Source organism: Physcomitrium patens, chromosome 6, assembly GCF_059467195.1.
Source record: "Physcomitrium patens ecotype Gransden chromosome 6, ASM5946719v1, whole genome shotgun sequence".
NCBI classification, from domain to species: Eukaryota; Viridiplantae; Streptophyta; class Bryopsida; order Funariales; family Funariaceae; genus Physcomitrium; species Physcomitrium patens.
In genome coordinates this window covers 9,422,296-9,440,994 of record NC_143415.1, presented here as the reverse complement: position 1 = coordinate 9,440,994, position 18,699 = coordinate 9,422,296, and the positions used below count along the sequence as shown (strand labels likewise).

Genomic DNA, 18,699 nt, shown 5'->3' with positions numbered 1-18,699 from the left:
GCTATAGATTGGTCTAAATATTGGTTGACTTCCTTCTTGAAGATTGATAGTACAATCATAAAGATGATGCTCCAAAAGAATATTTGTATTTTTTTTTCAAAAATGTCTTAGAAATCTTGATATTTGCCAGGAATATCACATGATATCTTTTCACCATCAATAATGGGCGTAGCATATATAGCAAAAGATGGTCCTTCATTTGCGGCATGCATGAAAGTTTTTACACCTTCCAATAAGAATTTGGATATAATAAACTTATGGATTTCTACTTGCCAAGTAGCACCTTGGTCTAAACTATGGAAAAAATTGAGATTGTGAGAAATCCAATCTATATGATGGTTATATCTTTCTAACCACGATAATCCTAAAATAATTGGATTAAAAGGTTTTAGAATTCAGTAGCATCAAGGTTTTAGAATTCCAAGCTTTTAAAATTCTAGCATCAATATTAATATTCTTTGTAGCACACACTTACATGTCTTCATGCAATTATTTTGAATAAATTATATATAATAATAATTTTTTAGGTATATAAAAAATTGATGCAATAAAAGAAATTAAATTATAATAAAATATTGCATAACTTTTAATATGTTTTATATTTTATCCTTGGTAGTATATTTTAATATGATTTTAGATTGAACAGTTTTAAAGCATTTTCTCTCAATGTTTAGTAATATCTCAAAATAAACCAAATGCATCTATTCATCATTGTTAGCTTTGGTTACTTATTTATTTTTCTAATATTTTTTGTATGTACAACTAAAAAGAAATATTGCATATTAGTTGCATTACAAAATATATAATATAATTTTTATTTTATTTTATAATTAAGAAATAAGATTTAAATATTCAATTTGCATATAAGTAAGTAACATTTTAAATAGAGTGTAGAAAAAATTGGAAATGTAGTATTTATTATAATGAAATGGCTCACATATATGTCATTTGGTTGTAAAATACAAACACTTCTGAAATCTTTTTTTAAAATGGCATGAATTTAAAATAAATAAATAAATAAATAAATAACACAATTGTAACTAAATTAGATATAAATCAAATGTATATGTATTTGGCAAAAGTTTTTTTTATTAGTGAAAACCCTACAAATACATATATTAAATTAAGTAATTTACAATAAAAAAAATATTATTCACTGAAACAACTATTATGTCATTACATAATTTGCACAGGTTAAATCAAGATACAACATTATGAAATTTTTGAGAATAAATATAATTTTCCACTAACGCTCGTGTATTGCAGTTTGTTCAATTAAATGCTTGATATTTTGATACAATTTTTGCGCACAGCAACAAAGTCCACTTCCACAACTTTTCAAAATTGAACAGACACATAAAAAAAATTGCCTGGAAGTTGAAATTCCGAAAACAGCAAAAATAATAATGAAGAAGAATTCAAAAAAAGTAATCACAATATAGACGTTACTTTTGTGGTGCCGAGCTCGTAAAGATGGCAAGCTATAAAATACTTGCTGGTGATGATTGGCATAAAATTAAAGAAACTCATGGCGCCGGCAGAAAAAAGCCCTAATTGCTTTATTTGGAAGGAAGTTTAAATTCGCTACAAAAAACTGCGGCAGCTAATGTCGGGATGTGGCACCATGAAGGGCTTAGTGAAGTGGAAACGTCCATATTAGAAATATTAGAGACTGGGACCAATACATCCATTGCTTTCTGGCTCACCACATTGCGAGGAGAGGCATCAACTATTGCTACTGATGCATGCACCTACATAGAAAACCAGTGGGGTCTAACTGCGAAACACATGCAACGAGATTTTCTCGGTGTCAGGTGGAATGAGGAAGCTTCTTTTGTTAATTGTAGAAGTGAAAAAGAAGACATATGTGTACATTCAAGTTTCAGTTCTCAAAAGTAGTTCGTAGCAAATTGCCACGAGAACACGCAACGGTGTTCACGAAGATCGACAGACCTGGGTTCTGAAATCAAACCTCAATTCTCTGACATCCACGACCAAGTATGCAATTGTTCTGGAAGTTATCAGGTTACATGAAAATCTAAAAAAAGAAGAAAAAAGAGAAAAAATCTATATCCGCTTGCCGTTTAAAATGTCTTGTGCTTTAAAATGTCTTGTGCTTGTCCAATCTCAATCTGCTAAGGAACGATCACGTAATTGGCATTATGAACAGACCTACGAGGGATGTATGAGTTACATGGCTATAGATCTCTAAGATATGGAGTTCCTCCACCTGCGGCGCTCCGTGCGCGACTCGGTGGACGATGTTTCGTCATTCTGGTTGCTCCTGTTGAACAGATGTAGTTTGGTGATCCTTTTCCACGCTCCTGACGACCACGATGAGGGACGCCCCCTGGAAACTGTAGCTATTTGTTGCACCTGCGAAGGCCGAATTCCACAGATGATCAAAGGAGCAATGAGCAATGTGAGAAGAGAAACAAAGTTTCAAAATTATCCAATCATAGATAATGAACAATGCTGCCACCAGTACCTGATCTTGAATGCTACCCTGATCTCTCTCCAGATCATTGCACTTCTCTTTCATGCTTGCAAGTTCACGTTTCAATGCTCTAATTTCCATTTGGTTAACATTCTCCTGATCTGCCCCCTGCTGAGACGTGGAAGTAGGCTCCTTGAGAATAATACTACAGTTATCAGCCTCACTAAGATTATCCTTCACTGAATTACTGACTTCAGTAACCGTGCTTCGAATCTTGAGTTGCTCGCAGAAGAGAACCTGAACTACAAAACGGAGTGGCAATCGCTCGTTCTGCGAAGCGTGCGTGCACGCATCAAGTGAAAGGCGATGGCAGTTCAAGATCCGACACAGTCTCTTCCTTTCGTGCTCGGCCAAGGTCGGATGTATCTGCAATCCCCATGACATACACGCGCGTATTATCAGTATGACTTCAAAAGTATTCTAGACTTCGTCAAGGTTAAGAGAAGTCTGAGCAAGTTCGTGCGCATACAAGTTCAGCAATGGATCATATAATTTTCTTTTCCAAGAAAGCCAACCTTGAGATAAGTGTCGACTGCTCTATAGAGTCCATCATCGCACAACCTTGAACCCTCGGGAAGCGCTTCGGCGAGAGAGTGAAATTTCGTCAAAGGGAGTTTACTGTCCCTAGCCACTTCGGCAAGATAGGCGTCTAGTAGTTTAGCTACTTTTGCTCTCAAATTTAGAGGCGGTTGTCGACTCCCTGCTAGAGTGCCATCGTAAATAGTCTGTGCTCTTTTGTCACCTGAGCAAGTTCTTGGACTGTCGCTTTGCTCCTACAATTTTCATCACGAGCTGGATTAGTTCAGAATTTGAACCAACTAAAAATGAAATTTCAAAGTTTGATTACGACATCTTCTAATCGCGCTCTAAAGGTTGCCTTTTTCACAAGGAAAAACCAGGACGAGGCCTACCTGTGTCAAAAAATGATCCAAGATTCGGCGCACAATGTCGATGTCAAACAAATATTCACTGGTGTTAGAGAAACTAGGAATAAGCAAATCGCTTAAAGTTGCTTGATCAAGCTGCAGACCGACTCGTCTTTCCAAATCCGCCTTACAGTCAAGGTCGCAATTCAACATGCACGCCGCACGCGTCATCCTTAGCAAGAAACTGCAGGAGACCGCATCTTTTCTTTGGGGCAGCATGCTTACTATTTCCTCGAGGATAAAGCGATTCCTACTCTGCTCCGCTATAGACTCATGTAACTTAGCGGGCTTATCTTCCCCCGTGCCCTTAGATGGACAGATTAAAATCACGTTTCCGTCTTTAATCGGGGGTGATGAGATCGGCGAGTTTTTTCTTGTGGATGCAGCAATAGGAATGCTGGTGTCTTTACTAAAGACATTGTGCTGCTCTGCTTTGATTAAGCCTGGCAACCATCGCTGAGCATAATATTCCAAGGCGCCTCCAAGAAGGTCCGATTGCATACCATTCTCCTTAATAGCATCCACGACTTCACTAAAACAGTAGATTGTCAAGTGTGAGACGTCTTCGTACCACCAATCTTTGGGCGCGACCCTAGTGACCAACGCTTCCAGAGGATTCCTCTGTGCCGAAGCCGTCATGCTGTTTTTCTCAATTCCAGAGTAAAGCCACCGAACACTTCGTGGATCTGTGAAAGTCTTTTGCGCAACAGACTCGGCGCATCTCTTCACCAAATTCATGTCCTTGGCCCAAGGTAGGAGGAGCTCACAGGATTGAAGGACAATGATTACCTCCTGCCAGGAATTCAAGATAACGAGATTGAGGTAGGCTTCAGCTTTACTGATTACATTCCCTTCCTCGAACGCTTCCGTCATCTCGAGATACTCCGCAGCGCAGCGAATGGTAGCGATATTGGTAGGAGTGAGTTCTTCCACAATGCCGTAGCAGAACTTAGCAACCAAAATGAACCCCTCAGCTCCTCCTGGCATATCCACCAGCTTGACATGTGCTTTTCTTGTGTCACAAGACTGTGATGCTAGCCTGAAGAGAAGGCCACTCTTTGACAAGAGAGGGAGTTTGTGAAGATGAAATGAGATGTCGCCAACTTCCACAAGCAAGTCGCTCGGCCGATCAATTGATACAAACCTGAAACTAACAGAGCATCGGCGTTGGTTCAGGCATTGAAACGTCGGAATCGCGACCGTTCTTACAGAGACTCAAATTAGCAGCTTCTTTTTTCACAATCTCAACCAATGCACTAGAATCGGTATGCGTAAGTCATATTTCTACGTCAGAAGAATGTGAAACGCCATTGAGTGAACAATCATCGCATTGAGTACCCCAGAAGACTCACCATGTGTAGTTGTCGACTTGCTCAAAGCTTGCTTCAGACTTACTATTGTCACTCCTCGATGGGTTCCTAAAGCTGGTGCATTCCACGATCTGATCCCCGAGGATCGAACTGGCCAGGGAGCTAGACTCGATTGAACTACCTCCGGGCGACTCCGGCAGCAATACCGACCTCGGACTTCTCACGAGATTCGACTTCGTCTGCACACATCGCTTGGAAAGGCTGGGCAGCCTTTCCCGTTCGGATAGGGACATCAAAGTTGCCATGGTGGATTCAATGGCTAATATCGAAACCCTACAATTTGAGGTCCAGCAACCTCGACTCCTGAATGTTTGCAATGCTAACCTGCTCTCCTATCCAGCTCACGCATCGCAAATGCTAAGCAGCAGAATTCAGTATAAATTTCAATCACACCTTCACCACAGTTATCGCAAACAATCCGATGCAGAAGCAAAAGTTTCGATACCTCCTTCAAACACACCTATCAACCGTTCAAACTCTCTTTCCAAGCTAGTTCAAAGACTCTGAGATCGTTTTTTTTTTTTTTTTTTTTTTTTTGTATCAGTCCCTACTTCACCCAACTATTTACTCTACTCCGTCAACCACACTCTGAAGCTCATATTGCTCAATATTCTGTCAGTTGTTTCCCATTCCAATTTGCTTTTTTAAAGAAACACCATAGAGTCGTCCCTCATGTTGAATGATAATCGTGCTGCTCAACGATCTCATTCCAGTCCAATTCGCCACGAATCCCCGCCAGAATCCAAAATGGACTTATAATCACTTCAAACGAAGAGAGAAATGGGAGAGCCAGGACGAAAATGCACAGAATGGGAGAATGTAAACTAGAGCAGGAGGCGTGGGGAGAACTAAATGATCTGGGAGGAGAAGAGGAAGGACGTAATATTAGAGTGCATTATCCTCAATCCGCAAGGCTGGAAAGAAGGACGGGGTGGTTGGACTACTGTGCGGCCGGGTGAGGGTGGCAAGAGCGAGCGAGGAGGCGAAGGAATCGCAAGGAAGAAGGCAAGCTGGCTCATAATGACAAGGCGGGGATGCTTGCACTCTGACTGCTGCACGCTCTCCATATTCTTATAATTGCTGATCATTTGCCACACGGTTGGTTACACGACTTCGATGAGTCAATTATGCCACCCACCTTCATCGCCCAATATAGGTTGTCTTCGCTCCCCGGCAATCGCGACGGATCCAGAGCGCGAAAATCCTCTTCATCCGAAATTTCGTGGATGGAACGAAAACTAAAATCGAAATCAGAACAAGGATTTGATGTGTACACAAGAATACGAAAAACGAAAAAGCAAATCGAAACAAAATTTTGATCCTCAGGCTCTCCACTGTTGGATCGCTAGGCAGTTGATCTCGAGATTCCGAATCTCCAATCCCGGCTTGACCCTTCTCGAACTCTTTTTCCGGAAAGCTAGTATCGGACTCGCCTATAATGTGCATGCAACCGAGGCATCTAACTGGGACTGAAAATCGCACTATGGTGGTCTTCAGGAAATTACCACACGGGGCAACTGTTGTCGATCATGAAAAGATTTGGAGGCCGAAATTCAAAAAACTAAATCATGCTTACACCCGGCAAACCTGGACCGGGGACAAATGGGGCTTCGGACATTAAGCTCAGTACCTACTCGGTTATTCCATTCCTTCGTCGTGTTTCTAATTTTTTGAGCGCATATGCAACATGTTTTGCACAAAAAAAGACCTGAAGCAGAGTCCAGATAAGCCGCATATATCTTCCCGTCTCTTCAAAATGGACAATGAGAACTTGGGACAACCTCTGTAGAGTTCCGATTTGTAATTTCTATTGAGGCGCTGATTCTGATATGATGTTGCTATAGTTCTCCAAAACTAAACACTTGTGAAATAACAAATCAACTCTCGCTGAGCGGGAGAAGTTTCTCGTTGGACTCTTCCTCTCAGATGCTCAGCGCTGGGGAACTATTCCAACGGTATGTGCCACGGAAGCAGCATTAAAATATATAAAAATACTTAATGCAACTCGGGCTTGTCATCCCTCACTGAGATGCACCACACAGCGGTGTACCTATCTGTCACGGATAATTTCGGCTTCCTGTTCGGGCTTACAGTCAGCAATCCCCTCCCATTCCAAGTAAAATACTCCCTTGCAATATCCCCTCTCAATATTCGCTTACAATGTAAGAAAAGAGGACGGTTCAGTAATTTTTGTTCCATCGTTTAGTATGAACGACTTGCCCCGAGTGCACCGAGCCCACTTGCCACCCTTGCAAAGCATGAGAATCTATTGCATTAAAAGACTGCGAGTGTGCAAATCAATTCGCCATCCCCTAGTGGCTGCACAAGTGATTGAGGTTTCTTTTTTTTGTGTTTTTCTACCGTGGCTTCTGAAAAAGCTTTTGATACATTCATCACCGCAGACGCCTGTCCCTCTATTCATGAGAGTTACCGAACTCTGCCCCCCCCCCCCCCCGGAACCAAAGAATAGTAAGAAAGACCACCACTTACCTTCCGTGACTCGTCAGGCGCCATCTCTGTTTAAAATTTCTAACAGAGTCACATGAACTCACTCTACATTCAATGCCCTTCCGTGGATGGCAACCCATACTGGCAATGGAAGGGGAGAGGGGGCCGAGCCATCCCTGCAACATGACAACCACTCGCACGCCAAAACCCATTCCTCTTCAGAGCTCCTTCGACAAATTTGGTGTGTTGTAGCAAATGCCGAGGTGGATGAAGACGAGCTTACGAGGACATGAACTGCCCCCAGGGCTAATAATGTAACATCGACACTAATGGCTGCATACGTGTTGGTTTCCATTCGGTGCGGGGACATCAAAGCGGGCTCCAAAGAATGAGATCCGTGGGATCCGGCTTCACCAACTTAGACAAATGCAGGAATACATAACATACTCCCCTCCCCCCCCCCCCCCCCCAACCTTGCGCCTTGCCTCACGTGGGAGTGGAGCGTGATCCTTCGGTGGAGTAAATGCCCCCCCCCTCTCCGCCCATGTTAATCCTCTTTCCCATCACTTTGGATTCTTCCAGTGATGGAAAGAATCTCAGGCTGGGAGGAGGGGGTGGATTTAATAAATAAAAAATAAATTTATTTATTTTCAGTGATATAGATAATTAATTTTTATTTGATTTTTTTATTATTTCCCTTCAATTAATGTGTTGAACATCATAAAATAATAAAAACTATGCCTAGTTTTTCGAAATTCAATATTTCTTTGATGCAATGAAGTATCTGTATATATATATATATATATATATGTATATAGTAATAAACCAACACAAGTCAAGGATTGAAATATTCCAATTCAAATACTATTAAGACTTATTTGATATGAAATGACTAAAATAAATTAAACATATACTTTCATATTTGTGTATAGTCTATCCTATCACAATAAATCCTGTATTTCTTGCAATAGGATATCCTATGCTATAAGATATTTTGGAGATTTTGGTAATATAAGTTTTAAATAAATATAATGATATAAAAATATATTAATGATAAGAGACAATGGCATGATAATTCAATTAATGATAAATTTAGAATAAATAAACCAAATAGATAAATATATATATCATTATTTTGTTCTTCTTCTTCTTCTTCTTCTTCTGCTGCTGCTGCTGCTTCTTTTTCTTTTAAAACTTGTGTTTCTGATATAAAATTGCATGTTTACACTTGGCATGAAATCCAAAGTTGCAAAACTTTAAACTTAAAAAGTTTAAAATTGTTTTCAATATTTAGACACAAATTACTTCATTTTTCTTTGTACTTTCCATTACAATTAAACATAGTAGAAAAAGATTGTGTGTGCCATGTGAATAGAAGAGTTTTGAGATTTACCATTGCCAACAGAACTAACTCCATGTCCACTATTTATTTATTAACTAATCATTTATTTAACTAATCATTTCCACTATTTATTTATTATTGGCTGCTATTAGTAACATCCCTTGGTTTGATTACTAGAGTGTATGAATGCGTCTATATATATATATATATATATATGTTTGTGTGTGTATGGAAGTGAGTAAGTTCAAACATTATTAATAAATGAGATGGAGGATAACAACGTCTTGAACATGATCCAAAGCATGGGCATGGGCTCTCTCTCACCCACCCACCTATCCTTTCAAGGCCTTTGAAATAGAAATAGAGGGTGATTGGTGTATTTAATAGCATATGGTGACATTGGAACTCAAAAAAGGATGAATTGATACCCTGTGTGATACTACCCCCTTGACAATTGATACCCGTGATGGAACCGGATCGGAAACGTCCACAAAGATTTGGATGTTTAGTGCAGTGCAGCTCGATAACAAACCCTGCTTTCTTGTCTTAATTAGTGATGTATATTTAGACTACATTTATCCTTCTTGTCCTTTATATATGCACCTATTCACTGTGGCGGAATTGTTTGAGGGTTTGAGGTTATGAAATTAACATATAGTTGAGTTTTGGAAGAGTATAAAATAATACCATTATTATTAGAAGCAGTTTTTGAAGAAGTTTTATTTGTTTTTGCAATCAATACTCTCTTCTCCCAATTAAAGGTGTTCTTGAACATTGGAGTATGGTACATTTATTAAGTTGTTCAAGGTTATGAATACGATTTGCTTAAACATTAGTTAGTCTTCATTTATACAATGAATTCAGTTAGCATAATAGTTTCGTATATATATGACATTAATTTTTTGATTTAGCAGTTAGTTCATAGCTTTAAAACTTTAGACTCCATTGATAATTCGAAAATTAAATCTGTTTATTTATCCTTCTTTTAATAATTATGTGTTATGTAATCGTTTTCTTCCATTCTTCTCATTTTTTCCTCTTGCTATTTATCCAAGCATATCTCCAATGAGTGTATAAGTTTTCCTTGCACCTCTTAAAGTTAAAATAAGAAATTTAATTTTTAAATTTTGGTATATATATTGGATTGTAAAAACTCAGTTTTATTCTATGCATTGAAAGAAAAAAATTATATCATACTAATACTACATTTGATTCAATTTAAGCGGACTGTAGAAGTTTATTTTGGAAGGCCATGGTCAAAAGTCTTATCAAGGTTTCTTGCTCACTCAAGAAAAATCCACCTTTAGAAGCCTTGGCTTTTTGAAATAGTATAAAGTAAGAAGAGGTTATAAATTATATGAAGTTATTCTTTTTATAACAATTACAAATGTGTTTTTTCATATCTTCATTATATTGGTTATAAGAAATATGAAAAAATAATGATAATAGAAAATATAAAAAAATTATAATATTTTTTTTTAACAATAGATTCTCAATTTTTTCTAATAATCACTTCTTTAAAATGGGTGAAAAAGTTTTTCTACCAAACACTATTCATGTCATGTAAGAGTAAAATCTATTCCACCTCATTTTTTCATTTTGGGGATTTTAAAGTTATGTTTATATATATATATATATATATATATACCCAACTCAAAGAGGCTTCTGAATTTCAACTAATTATTTAAAAAACAATTGTGACCTCTAATCTTGTCTTCAAAGTGTGAAGTTCCCCTCAAATATAACTATTTTGTTTTATATCTTAATAAAAATTTCACAATTTTTTTTTATCATTAAAAAGAAAAATCTTATAACAATTCATATTAAAAATGTAATGTATAACAAGTTTTTGTGCAAAAATATTATTAAATAAACTAAGGCAGATTATTAAGAGTATTTTATATTTTGAAATTTAAATAGAAACAAACTAAATATCACATGAATTTTAAAAATAGTGATTCTTAGAGTTTTTATGTTTGATTTATGGATAATTCTATTTGATTTGAATAGTTTCTTCCCTTTCAGATTATTATTATTCTATTGAGTTTCAAATTTATAAATGATGTGTTTTTTTTTTTTTTTTTTTCCCTCGAATTCAATTTAAAATCTCATGTTGCTAAGTGTGTTAAATTTGTTGATTTATTATTTATTGATTTTTCGAATTTTTAAGTTTTATTTTCAAATAGCATCACATGTTTGTTGGATTTGTTAAATTTATGATCTGAAAACCCTGATAGTTTTTGAAAATATTTCAATGATACAAGCATGGTAGATAATAATTTAGTGTGGTCACATGGTGGTTTTGCACAAGCTAAGTAAAACAATATATGCATGATCTATTTACTTGAAAGTCTATCATAAGGTGCATTATATAATCAATGGTGTGCAAGACATTGAACTTTCAAAAACCATGAACAAATTAGTAATAGGATGCGAGATTTTTGCATTTTATGCCAGTACATGTGAGTTGTGTTGAATTGTCCACACCATAATTAATATGGTATTCAAATTTGACACATTTTTTTATATGCATCATTCTTTCCTAAAACTTGCATATAAGTATGCTGAAAATGTCAAGAATTCAATAATATCAACATCCTTTCGTCTTATCTTATTTTATCAACTATTTATTAAATCGTGTATATTTATATATATATATATATATATACATACTTAACATTGGCATTCTTCAATTATACTGTGTTTCACCACCCATGTGATGTATTAATTGCATTCAAAACCACCTCCTCAAATTAAATCAAGTGAAACAACATGCAACATTCATCAAAGAGAAAAATGTATAAATGCCGAGAAGAGATCTTCACACTTATTTCATGTGTGTCCCACAAGTTAATTACATTGTAATGTTAGCCCTGAGGTGTTCAACACCACAAAACATCACTTTGCACTTTGCACATAAAACATTCAGCACAATCGAGAAGATCTAGCACTCCAAAGTAGCATTCTCATGAAATCGAGTATTGCTTCTTCTTTTTTTACTTCCTGAAAAGTGGTTTACTTTCCCTCATTCAAGGTTCATGGAGGACAAAAGTAAAACTTTCAGTGAACACAAAACCCTAAAACCTCGAAGAAAGGGAATGCCAATGCGACGTCAGCGACGTGGAGATCGCAGACGAGAAATTGCATGGCGCACTCACTGTCAAGGAATCACTGACAGGAATCTCTTCAGCGGAATGAGAAGCTGGGTGAGGATCGTCGCTGTGTGTTTGTTTTTGGCCTTCAATGGGAGCAACAGAGAGGTGACTCCTACGAGAGCTCAAAGGTGGGGGGGGGGGGGGGAGATGAAGGGGCCTTTGCTGCTGCTGCTGCTGCTGTTGTTTGTTGGGCTGGTGGAAGCTCTCGGCACCACGAGTGGGACAACAGCTGCTGCGGAGGAGAGTTTGGTTGCTTAAAATGGGCGCGCCGCTGCGACACACCCACCTGGCTCGTCTCCAAATTGAGTTAAGCTTGAGGGACAGACTGACCCCACAACCTCGACTGCTAAATGCAAACACTCAAAAGGCTGCGGAGGAATGGAAACGAGGCACAACGTTTGGACAAGGCATTCGATGCCTGTGGTGCCGTGGTTTGCAATGCCCTTCGGCTTTTCTCAATTCCTGGGGTGCCAAACTATTTTTCCCGAGCTTCTTTGTCATCCGCCTCGAGCTAAATATGAAAGAACTGATACTTTTACCAGCTGGGTTTGTGTTTTGTCGCTCGCAACTGGAATGTGGATGCTTTGATTAGAAATCCGTGTATCTAGGGGGGGGGGGGGATGATGATGTTTCGGCGCAGGGGATAAATGCAACATCCTCGGTGCCATGGTGAGTTTGCCTTGTGTGCTCTAATATGGGGTGGGTGCTTGGATTGAATATGCACAATGCCAGGGATATTCTAAGAATTTTGCCGAATGGAGCGCTGGGAAATTGGCTGATTCTTGTCTTCAATTTGCGACTGGCTGCTTCTGGCGAATGAGCAACTGGGTAAGGGGTCGCTTGTATATTCTTGTTCTTTCTCTGGAGCGCGGTGAATTGCGGCTGCAAGATGATGCTCTCTTTAGAGCTTGAAAGTGAAAAATCAGAGTGGTGAAGTCCCTTCTAATTTGGACGGGACAATGTTGAAGGATCTGTGAGCTAAAATGAGAAGAGACAAAATATAAGGTCATTTCCTGCGGTGATTTCAGCAACGGTATGACTTTATGATGGTGACATCCTTGGAACATACTGCCCATGGTGGGTTTGACCCAGTTTCAGGATTTCGAGGTAACATGACAGATGAATCAGTTTTAAGCTTCGATTACACCGGTAACATTCCTAAAGTGCATGATCTAACTACCGTACATTGAAGATAGAAGTGAATCGGCAATACAGGGGCGTCAAGGGACTTGTCCAAGAGTACTGGTAACCTTGACTTATGTCAGCATGGATAGGTGTTTTTTCTTGAAAGTTTCAGCATTCTTTGCAACTCTGAGACTAGGTGTGTGTGTGTGTATGTTTTATCATGGTCGAACATGCAATCTCTTACTTCTTGAACATCGTGGAGGAGCAAAATCTAGCAATGAAAAGCTGCCACTAGATTAATGGTTTCTTACTGACTAGAATGCGCGCATTTTGGATGCAGAGTACGAACTAGAAGCAGCAGGGTAAAGGGACGGTTGGTTGGGTTCAGTAGAAATGAAAACAGTTGAAGACCGGAGACAGTTCAGCTCTCTCAATAAAGACTTTTTGATGAGTATGCTATCGAATCGGTAAGACGTTCCCACCTTCTCCCACTGTCAACTCAAATATCTGAGGTTGGGGGGGGAGGAATCTTTAAGAATGCGCTCTGTATGGGTCCATTGTGTTGCAATGATCCTATCCACGTGAACCACGAAGGGTGTTGATTGAGCTTCTCGCAGCTGATCTGAAATCCTTGTCTTTCAATCTGTCGGTCTCGTCGTCGAAAACAAACGTGCTTTTCCTTACAATGAATCAACTGTCTTCACGCTTTTCGTTTCACTATGCAAATTATGGCGTGGAGCACTTTCACCTGCTGTCAGTGCATGGTTTCGAGGGCAGAGGAGGAAATTATTTTAATGTCCACTGAGAGGTATGCATTTCCACATTCCACATGCTAGTATCAATTCTAGTCTTGATACACCCGGACTAAGCAGAACTTTCAAGCACAAATTAACCACGGTTGATCCTTTGATCCAAAATATAACCCATTAAAAAGTGTACACAAGCAATCCTTCCTGCCAGGAAATCAATTTAGGTGACGGTCTCTTCCTCCAGGAAAAATGGTAACGAGAAAGCTTAACGAGTTCATACCCTCAAACTGGGAAAAAGAATTTAAATGAGCAGGTTAGGGAACGTCGCAAGGTCTTTACAGAAGTACTGGCAGAATTGTTTCAGTAATACGACTTATTATACCCCGCAGTTTTGGTGCCGGAATTCAAACTATCGATGATCTGCATGACAAAGAAGACGATGAGGCCTACAGAAAGGAAGAATATGATACCGCTGAAGAAGAGCTTAGCGATGATGTAGCCTGCCCCGTACATGAGAACCGCCGAGACGAGGCATAATGCCAAATGCTCCCCGTCGAAGCCCTGAAAGTAGGTCGTGCCCGGCCGCGACAAAGGACCTTGATTACGTCTGTTGTGGAAGTTTTGCGTCGAATAGTAGCTCTCGTAGGGTCTTCCGTCCATTCTCAATTCGTTTCTGAGCAAATTCGTTTCCAGATATGTCAAGTCCAAACAATCACGACTGATGCAAAATCTGAGGAGGTTGTCTCTTCCTCTTCCTTCCTCCCGAAGACAGCAGTCCGCATGAAATAAATTAATTACAACCAGCTGAACCCAATTCCAAGCCAATTTCGTGCTGGACGCTGTCAAAAAAGACGTCCTCAACTTGGATCTGCAAGTCATTCGCATGAAACTGGGTGGGCAATCCTTCCCAAGTCGAAACTGCGCAATTGCAAAATTAGACAGAATCGCCACAAGTTATCCAACACTCTAGACCACCAATGCAACCTCTCCAAACTCAGAAACTCTTCTCTGTTGAACTGGAATTGAATTCTTCAACTAGGGACAGGCACAGCAGAGCTGCAATTGTATCTCCAAAAAAAAAAAAAAAAAAAAAAAAAAAAAAAGTAGTGAATATTAACACACGGATATAAATGAATCAGAAAAAGAAAAGAGAAAACGTTGGATATCGAGAATTCCAGTACGAGGAAACACAAGCCGTGCATGAGAAACCTCAAAGCCTTTGAAGGAGGAGAGAGCATTCGGACGGCAGTGTGGACCCAGATGAGAGAGAATCCTTGCAAGGGTGGGCTGGATGTATGGCTGCATCTGTGATGCTTTCTCTCTCTCTCTCTCTCTCTCTCTCTCGCTCCTTTCGAAACTATCTTCTCGTATGACACCGGCATTTCACAAAGGAATTTCTTGGATGGGATTACGTCGACCTGTCATGACCAAGATTTTTTATTTTTTATTTTTTATTTTATTTTTTTTATCGCAGTAAAAGAGGCTTCAGGTGATTCTTGTAGCTCTGTCCTGATTCCTTATGGCGAAAAATCAACAAAGAAGATATGGGTCATTGTCGAGGCAGTGTGTATGTAGAGGAATCCCTGTTGAGTTTTGACAGGCATTGCTCATGGGCACCCAGCTCAAAGCCATTTAAAAACAATAAAGAGCTACAGCATTCAACGGAGGGGGGAGGTGGAATTTTCCACTTGACTGGGTCCTTGGAGTGGCTTAGAGCGGCTTTTGAAAGAGTGGCACATGGCAGTCACAACTCCCGATCTATGATCCAAGCATGACTTGTTCATCGACTGCTTGGCTTCTTTTATGGCTTCATGGGTTGCCTTTGTCAACTCCTCCTTCAACATGAAACCAATGCGCAGGGCTGCTTTCGCGGGGAGAGAGAGAGAGCGGCTCTGGCGATCATCGGGAACCATTGCGGGGTGAACAGCTCCTCTACATCGATCGACGGCAGTTTGAAAGCTTGTTTGGACTTGAAGTGATGTACAGACGCGTGTTGTGGAACTTGTATTGATCCAACGACAGCTGTAGTCATCCTCTCATTCCCTTGGACTTGAGAGCATATCCCTCTTTAGTTATTGCTAGTCAAGCTAGATTTTTGCCCTTGAAGTTCACAATCGTCCTTACAAGATTTTTAGTGCTGGAAAGAACCGATGTTTTCAATGAATAATCTGATCCTATTTTTATTTATTTATTTTGTATTAGATTGATGATCATGAGAATATCGCAATGAAAGAGGAGCCGATTTAATTATCTTGTCAATTCAATAAGGATGCGACATATTGTCAAGTTGTAAATAAATTTTCTCAACTTGGGTACCATGCATGTTGTGTAAGAATGTCACGTTGAGAAAGTGTGACTCCTGCTGAGACGTTACTTGCACCGGCATTTACCAAGTTTAAAAGAATAGAATAAACTGAAATAACAGGAGGAGAAGAAGGCGAAGAAAACGAAGTAAAAAGTATCATCAAGCCAAAACAGTTATGGAGGACCCATACTGAATATTTGTCTACATGCTTAGCGGAACAAGCACCTCCATCGTGGACACCAGAGCGAGAGGGAAAAAGTTGAGAACCACCCCAACCCATGACACAAAATGATTGTTTACAGCACTTTTCACAGACAAGGCTCACTTTTCTATTTACCTAACACCTGGTCCAACTTTTCCCATAAGCAAATAAAGCTCCTGGCCCACCCTCTTCTGAATTGTATCTTTCGTAGAAGTGAGCTTGCAGTTCTCGTTAGAACATTCAAAAGGGGGATGCGTTACTTCCTGTGGGTTACGTGAGCAGAAGCTCACATGCCTCCGCAACCTTTGAGCCATAAAGCTACTACATCTTCATCCATCAGTCACAACACCAAAGTGGGTGAGAATGTACGAGTGATCCTCCAGATGTGAACGTGCAAAGAGCTTAAAACTGATGCAGAAAATTAGATTTTTCATTTGTAGTGTCTGATTGGACCTCATTCGCTTGTTGACGAGATTATGACTATTTCCATTTGGTTAATGGGTGTCTTCACAGCAATAACCCTTTACGTTGCAGTAGTCCATGTGATATGAAGGTCACGCTTTAGTCTCCAACTAATGCTGCATCTCATTCATACAGCTACACACGCATAAGAAGGGCTTCACATGATAAGTGACTATGTATTTCTCACAGACGGTTTCACAATGCGCGCTCTTGACAAAGATAGGCGCTCTGAAATCCCAGTTGCTTCATTCTTTTTTTACTGTGGACTGTGGTACGATTCACGGAACGCTACCGTGAATCTTCGGTGAGTGAAAAAATTGGATTGACGGTTTATGCTACAAAAATACACAGATTTCCAGACATTCAGCTGATAGCAATTTTGTAGTGGCTTGAAGATGTTTGCCAAGTTGCACAGGATATCAATGGTACAGCGGTTGAGGAAGAAATTGAGGTTTTCAGTCGGATTCACTGGATTCTATTGAGCTTTCCATTCCAACCTGACGAACTCGAGAGATTCAGATAGCATTTTAGATCCAATTAGTCTCATTCATATAAAACACACATCAGTATTCCATAATATTGCGCATTGCTCACACTAGGGCTGAATTGTGCATTTCCACATACAGGTTGTGCCGCGGGTTGTTTGGTTTTCAAGGAGGTGAAAAACTTCCACAACCTGGTAGGTGTCCGTAAAGTTCTCGCCGGATACGATTTCGACCTGGTTGAGCACTTGAGCAACAAGAAGGCCTGCGACTAGTTATCAAGGCCATCTCGAATGACCGGTATTGATCGGCAACAAACAGGCACGCTGAAGCAAGTTCTAGAGATACATAATCGCCCTTGCCACACTGCACAATATGTCCTGAGCTTCAGGCGATTACCCCTTTCGAAGTCTAAGTTATGGATGAAGGCTTTGAGCACCGGGACATGTTACGGCGGCTGATTCTGAAGTTCATCTTGTTCTTGTTGGTCACACAAGTCTATAGGAAAAGTCGAATGGCAACTCCATTAGTTCCTGGAACTTTCATTTCAGGAAGAGGATCTTTTGGTACATAAAACAAGGTCAACATGATTAGCCCCTGCAGTGTGAATATCCAAAGCTATACTCATAAAATCACCATTTCTCTCAAGTGGCATCGACAATGAATAATTCTAGCACTTTGAAGGATTTTCAAACTCTCAACATCAAATCTTTACAAGTTGTGGGTGTTTATACTGAGCATAAAGCCTTGAGGGAGTCTTTTGAACACCAAGAACATTGGAAATATATAGAACATGTGCAAATTCTATTATTTGAAAACATGGAGTTCAAAGAGTAATTGCTTGAAAAGTCCCATTATATATATTGTATATGTATGTATACATGAATATATATATATATATATATATATGTATATAAGGACCTTCTATTATGAGGAAATAATTCATCAATAGAATAAAACATGAAGCTCTCTTTTTAAAAATGTAATGTTAATAGAATCAATAATATTTGTGTACCTCTTATTTTATTTTTAGTAAACATGTAGAAAAACCCATTTTGAAGATTGTAACAAAAAAAAACAAATAAATAAAAATATAAATATAAAAATCCATAAACCAATTTTTTTTTGAAAATCAACAACCAATGTTTTAGTAGCAACAAAAGATTCAATAAACGTTTTTGACAATCATATAGCTTTCTAAATGAATTTCCTCTAGTTAGTATATAAGTATGTATGTCTTATATAAATAGATATGCTTTAAATTGTATTCCTCATATTTTAAATTTCCAATTGATGAAGGAGTTTAAAAGATGGATTGTGCAGAATAAAGTTAGTCTACTTTTATATTCATCCATCATTAAAATTGTTCCTAAGTTGGTTGTATTTAAACTTTAATTTGTCAATGTCTCTCATATTTGCCAATTTGATTCTATAATATGTGATTTTTTAAAAAAAATAAATGTTAGGTAGAATAATGCCAATTATACTTCTATTAAGGTAAGGTATTTGATATTTTTTTTAAAAATAGACTTTAAAGCATCAAGTGTTGTATCATTGATATAATTTTAAAAATAAAGTCTTGGTTTTTTTTATAAAGAATTATGAGGTAATTTCAACTTTTTATAATTAAATAAAA

At 38.7% G+C, this 18,699-nt stretch overlaps 2 protein-coding genes across 14 annotated transcripts; one reads left to right on the top strand and one right to left on the bottom strand.

Moving 5' to 3' along the window:
- Nucleotides 1–1,810: 1,810 nt before the first annotated feature.
- LOC112283245 (root phototropism protein 3) lies at nucleotides 1,811–5,827 on the bottom strand. 2 transcript variants are annotated; one of them, XM_024521716.3, is made up of 5 exons: nucleotides 4,776–5,827; nucleotides 3,409–4,573; nucleotides 3,013–3,270; nucleotides 2,489–2,863; nucleotides 1,811–2,376 (listed from the first exon to the last, which is right to left on the bottom strand). In XM_024521716.3, exons 1-5 carry the CDS (start codon nucleotides 5,036–5,038, stop codon nucleotides 2,209–2,211), a joined length of 2,229 nt encoding a protein of 742 aa, XP_024377484.1. In that variant the 5' UTR covers nucleotides 5,039–5,827; the 3' UTR covers nucleotides 1,811–2,208. The 2 variants fall into 2 exon arrangements, with proteins under 2 accessions (XP_024377484.1, XP_024377485.1); XM_024521717.3 differs by having other exon boundaries at nucleotides 3,409–4,567; nucleotides 4,776–5,771.
- A 4,635-nt stretch (nucleotides 5,828–10,462) lies between these two features.
- Nucleotides 10,463–14,435, top strand: LOC112283235 (uncharacterized). 12 transcript variants are annotated; one of them, XR_016503304.1, is made up of 6 exons: nucleotides 10,557–11,789; nucleotides 11,892–12,205; nucleotides 12,471–12,566; nucleotides 12,707–12,845; nucleotides 13,204–13,671; nucleotides 14,002–14,435. XR_016503304.1 is itself a non-coding variant. In XM_090251181.1 (4 exons), exons 3-4 carry the CDS (start codon nucleotides 13,583–13,585, stop codon nucleotides 14,147–14,149), a joined length of 237 nt encoding a protein of 78 aa, XP_090107307.1. In that variant the 5' UTR covers nucleotides 10,584–11,789; nucleotides 11,892–12,845; nucleotides 13,204–13,582; the 3' UTR covers nucleotides 14,150–14,435. The 12 variants fall into 12 exon arrangements, 2 of the variants coding, with proteins under 2 accessions (XP_090107307.1, XP_090107306.1); XR_016503300.1 differs by having other exon boundaries at nucleotides 10,463–11,045; nucleotides 11,618–11,789; nucleotides 12,471–13,671; XR_016503303.1 differs by having other exon boundaries at nucleotides 12,707–13,671.
- The last annotated feature ends 4,264 nt before the right edge of the window (nucleotides 14,436–18,699 follow it).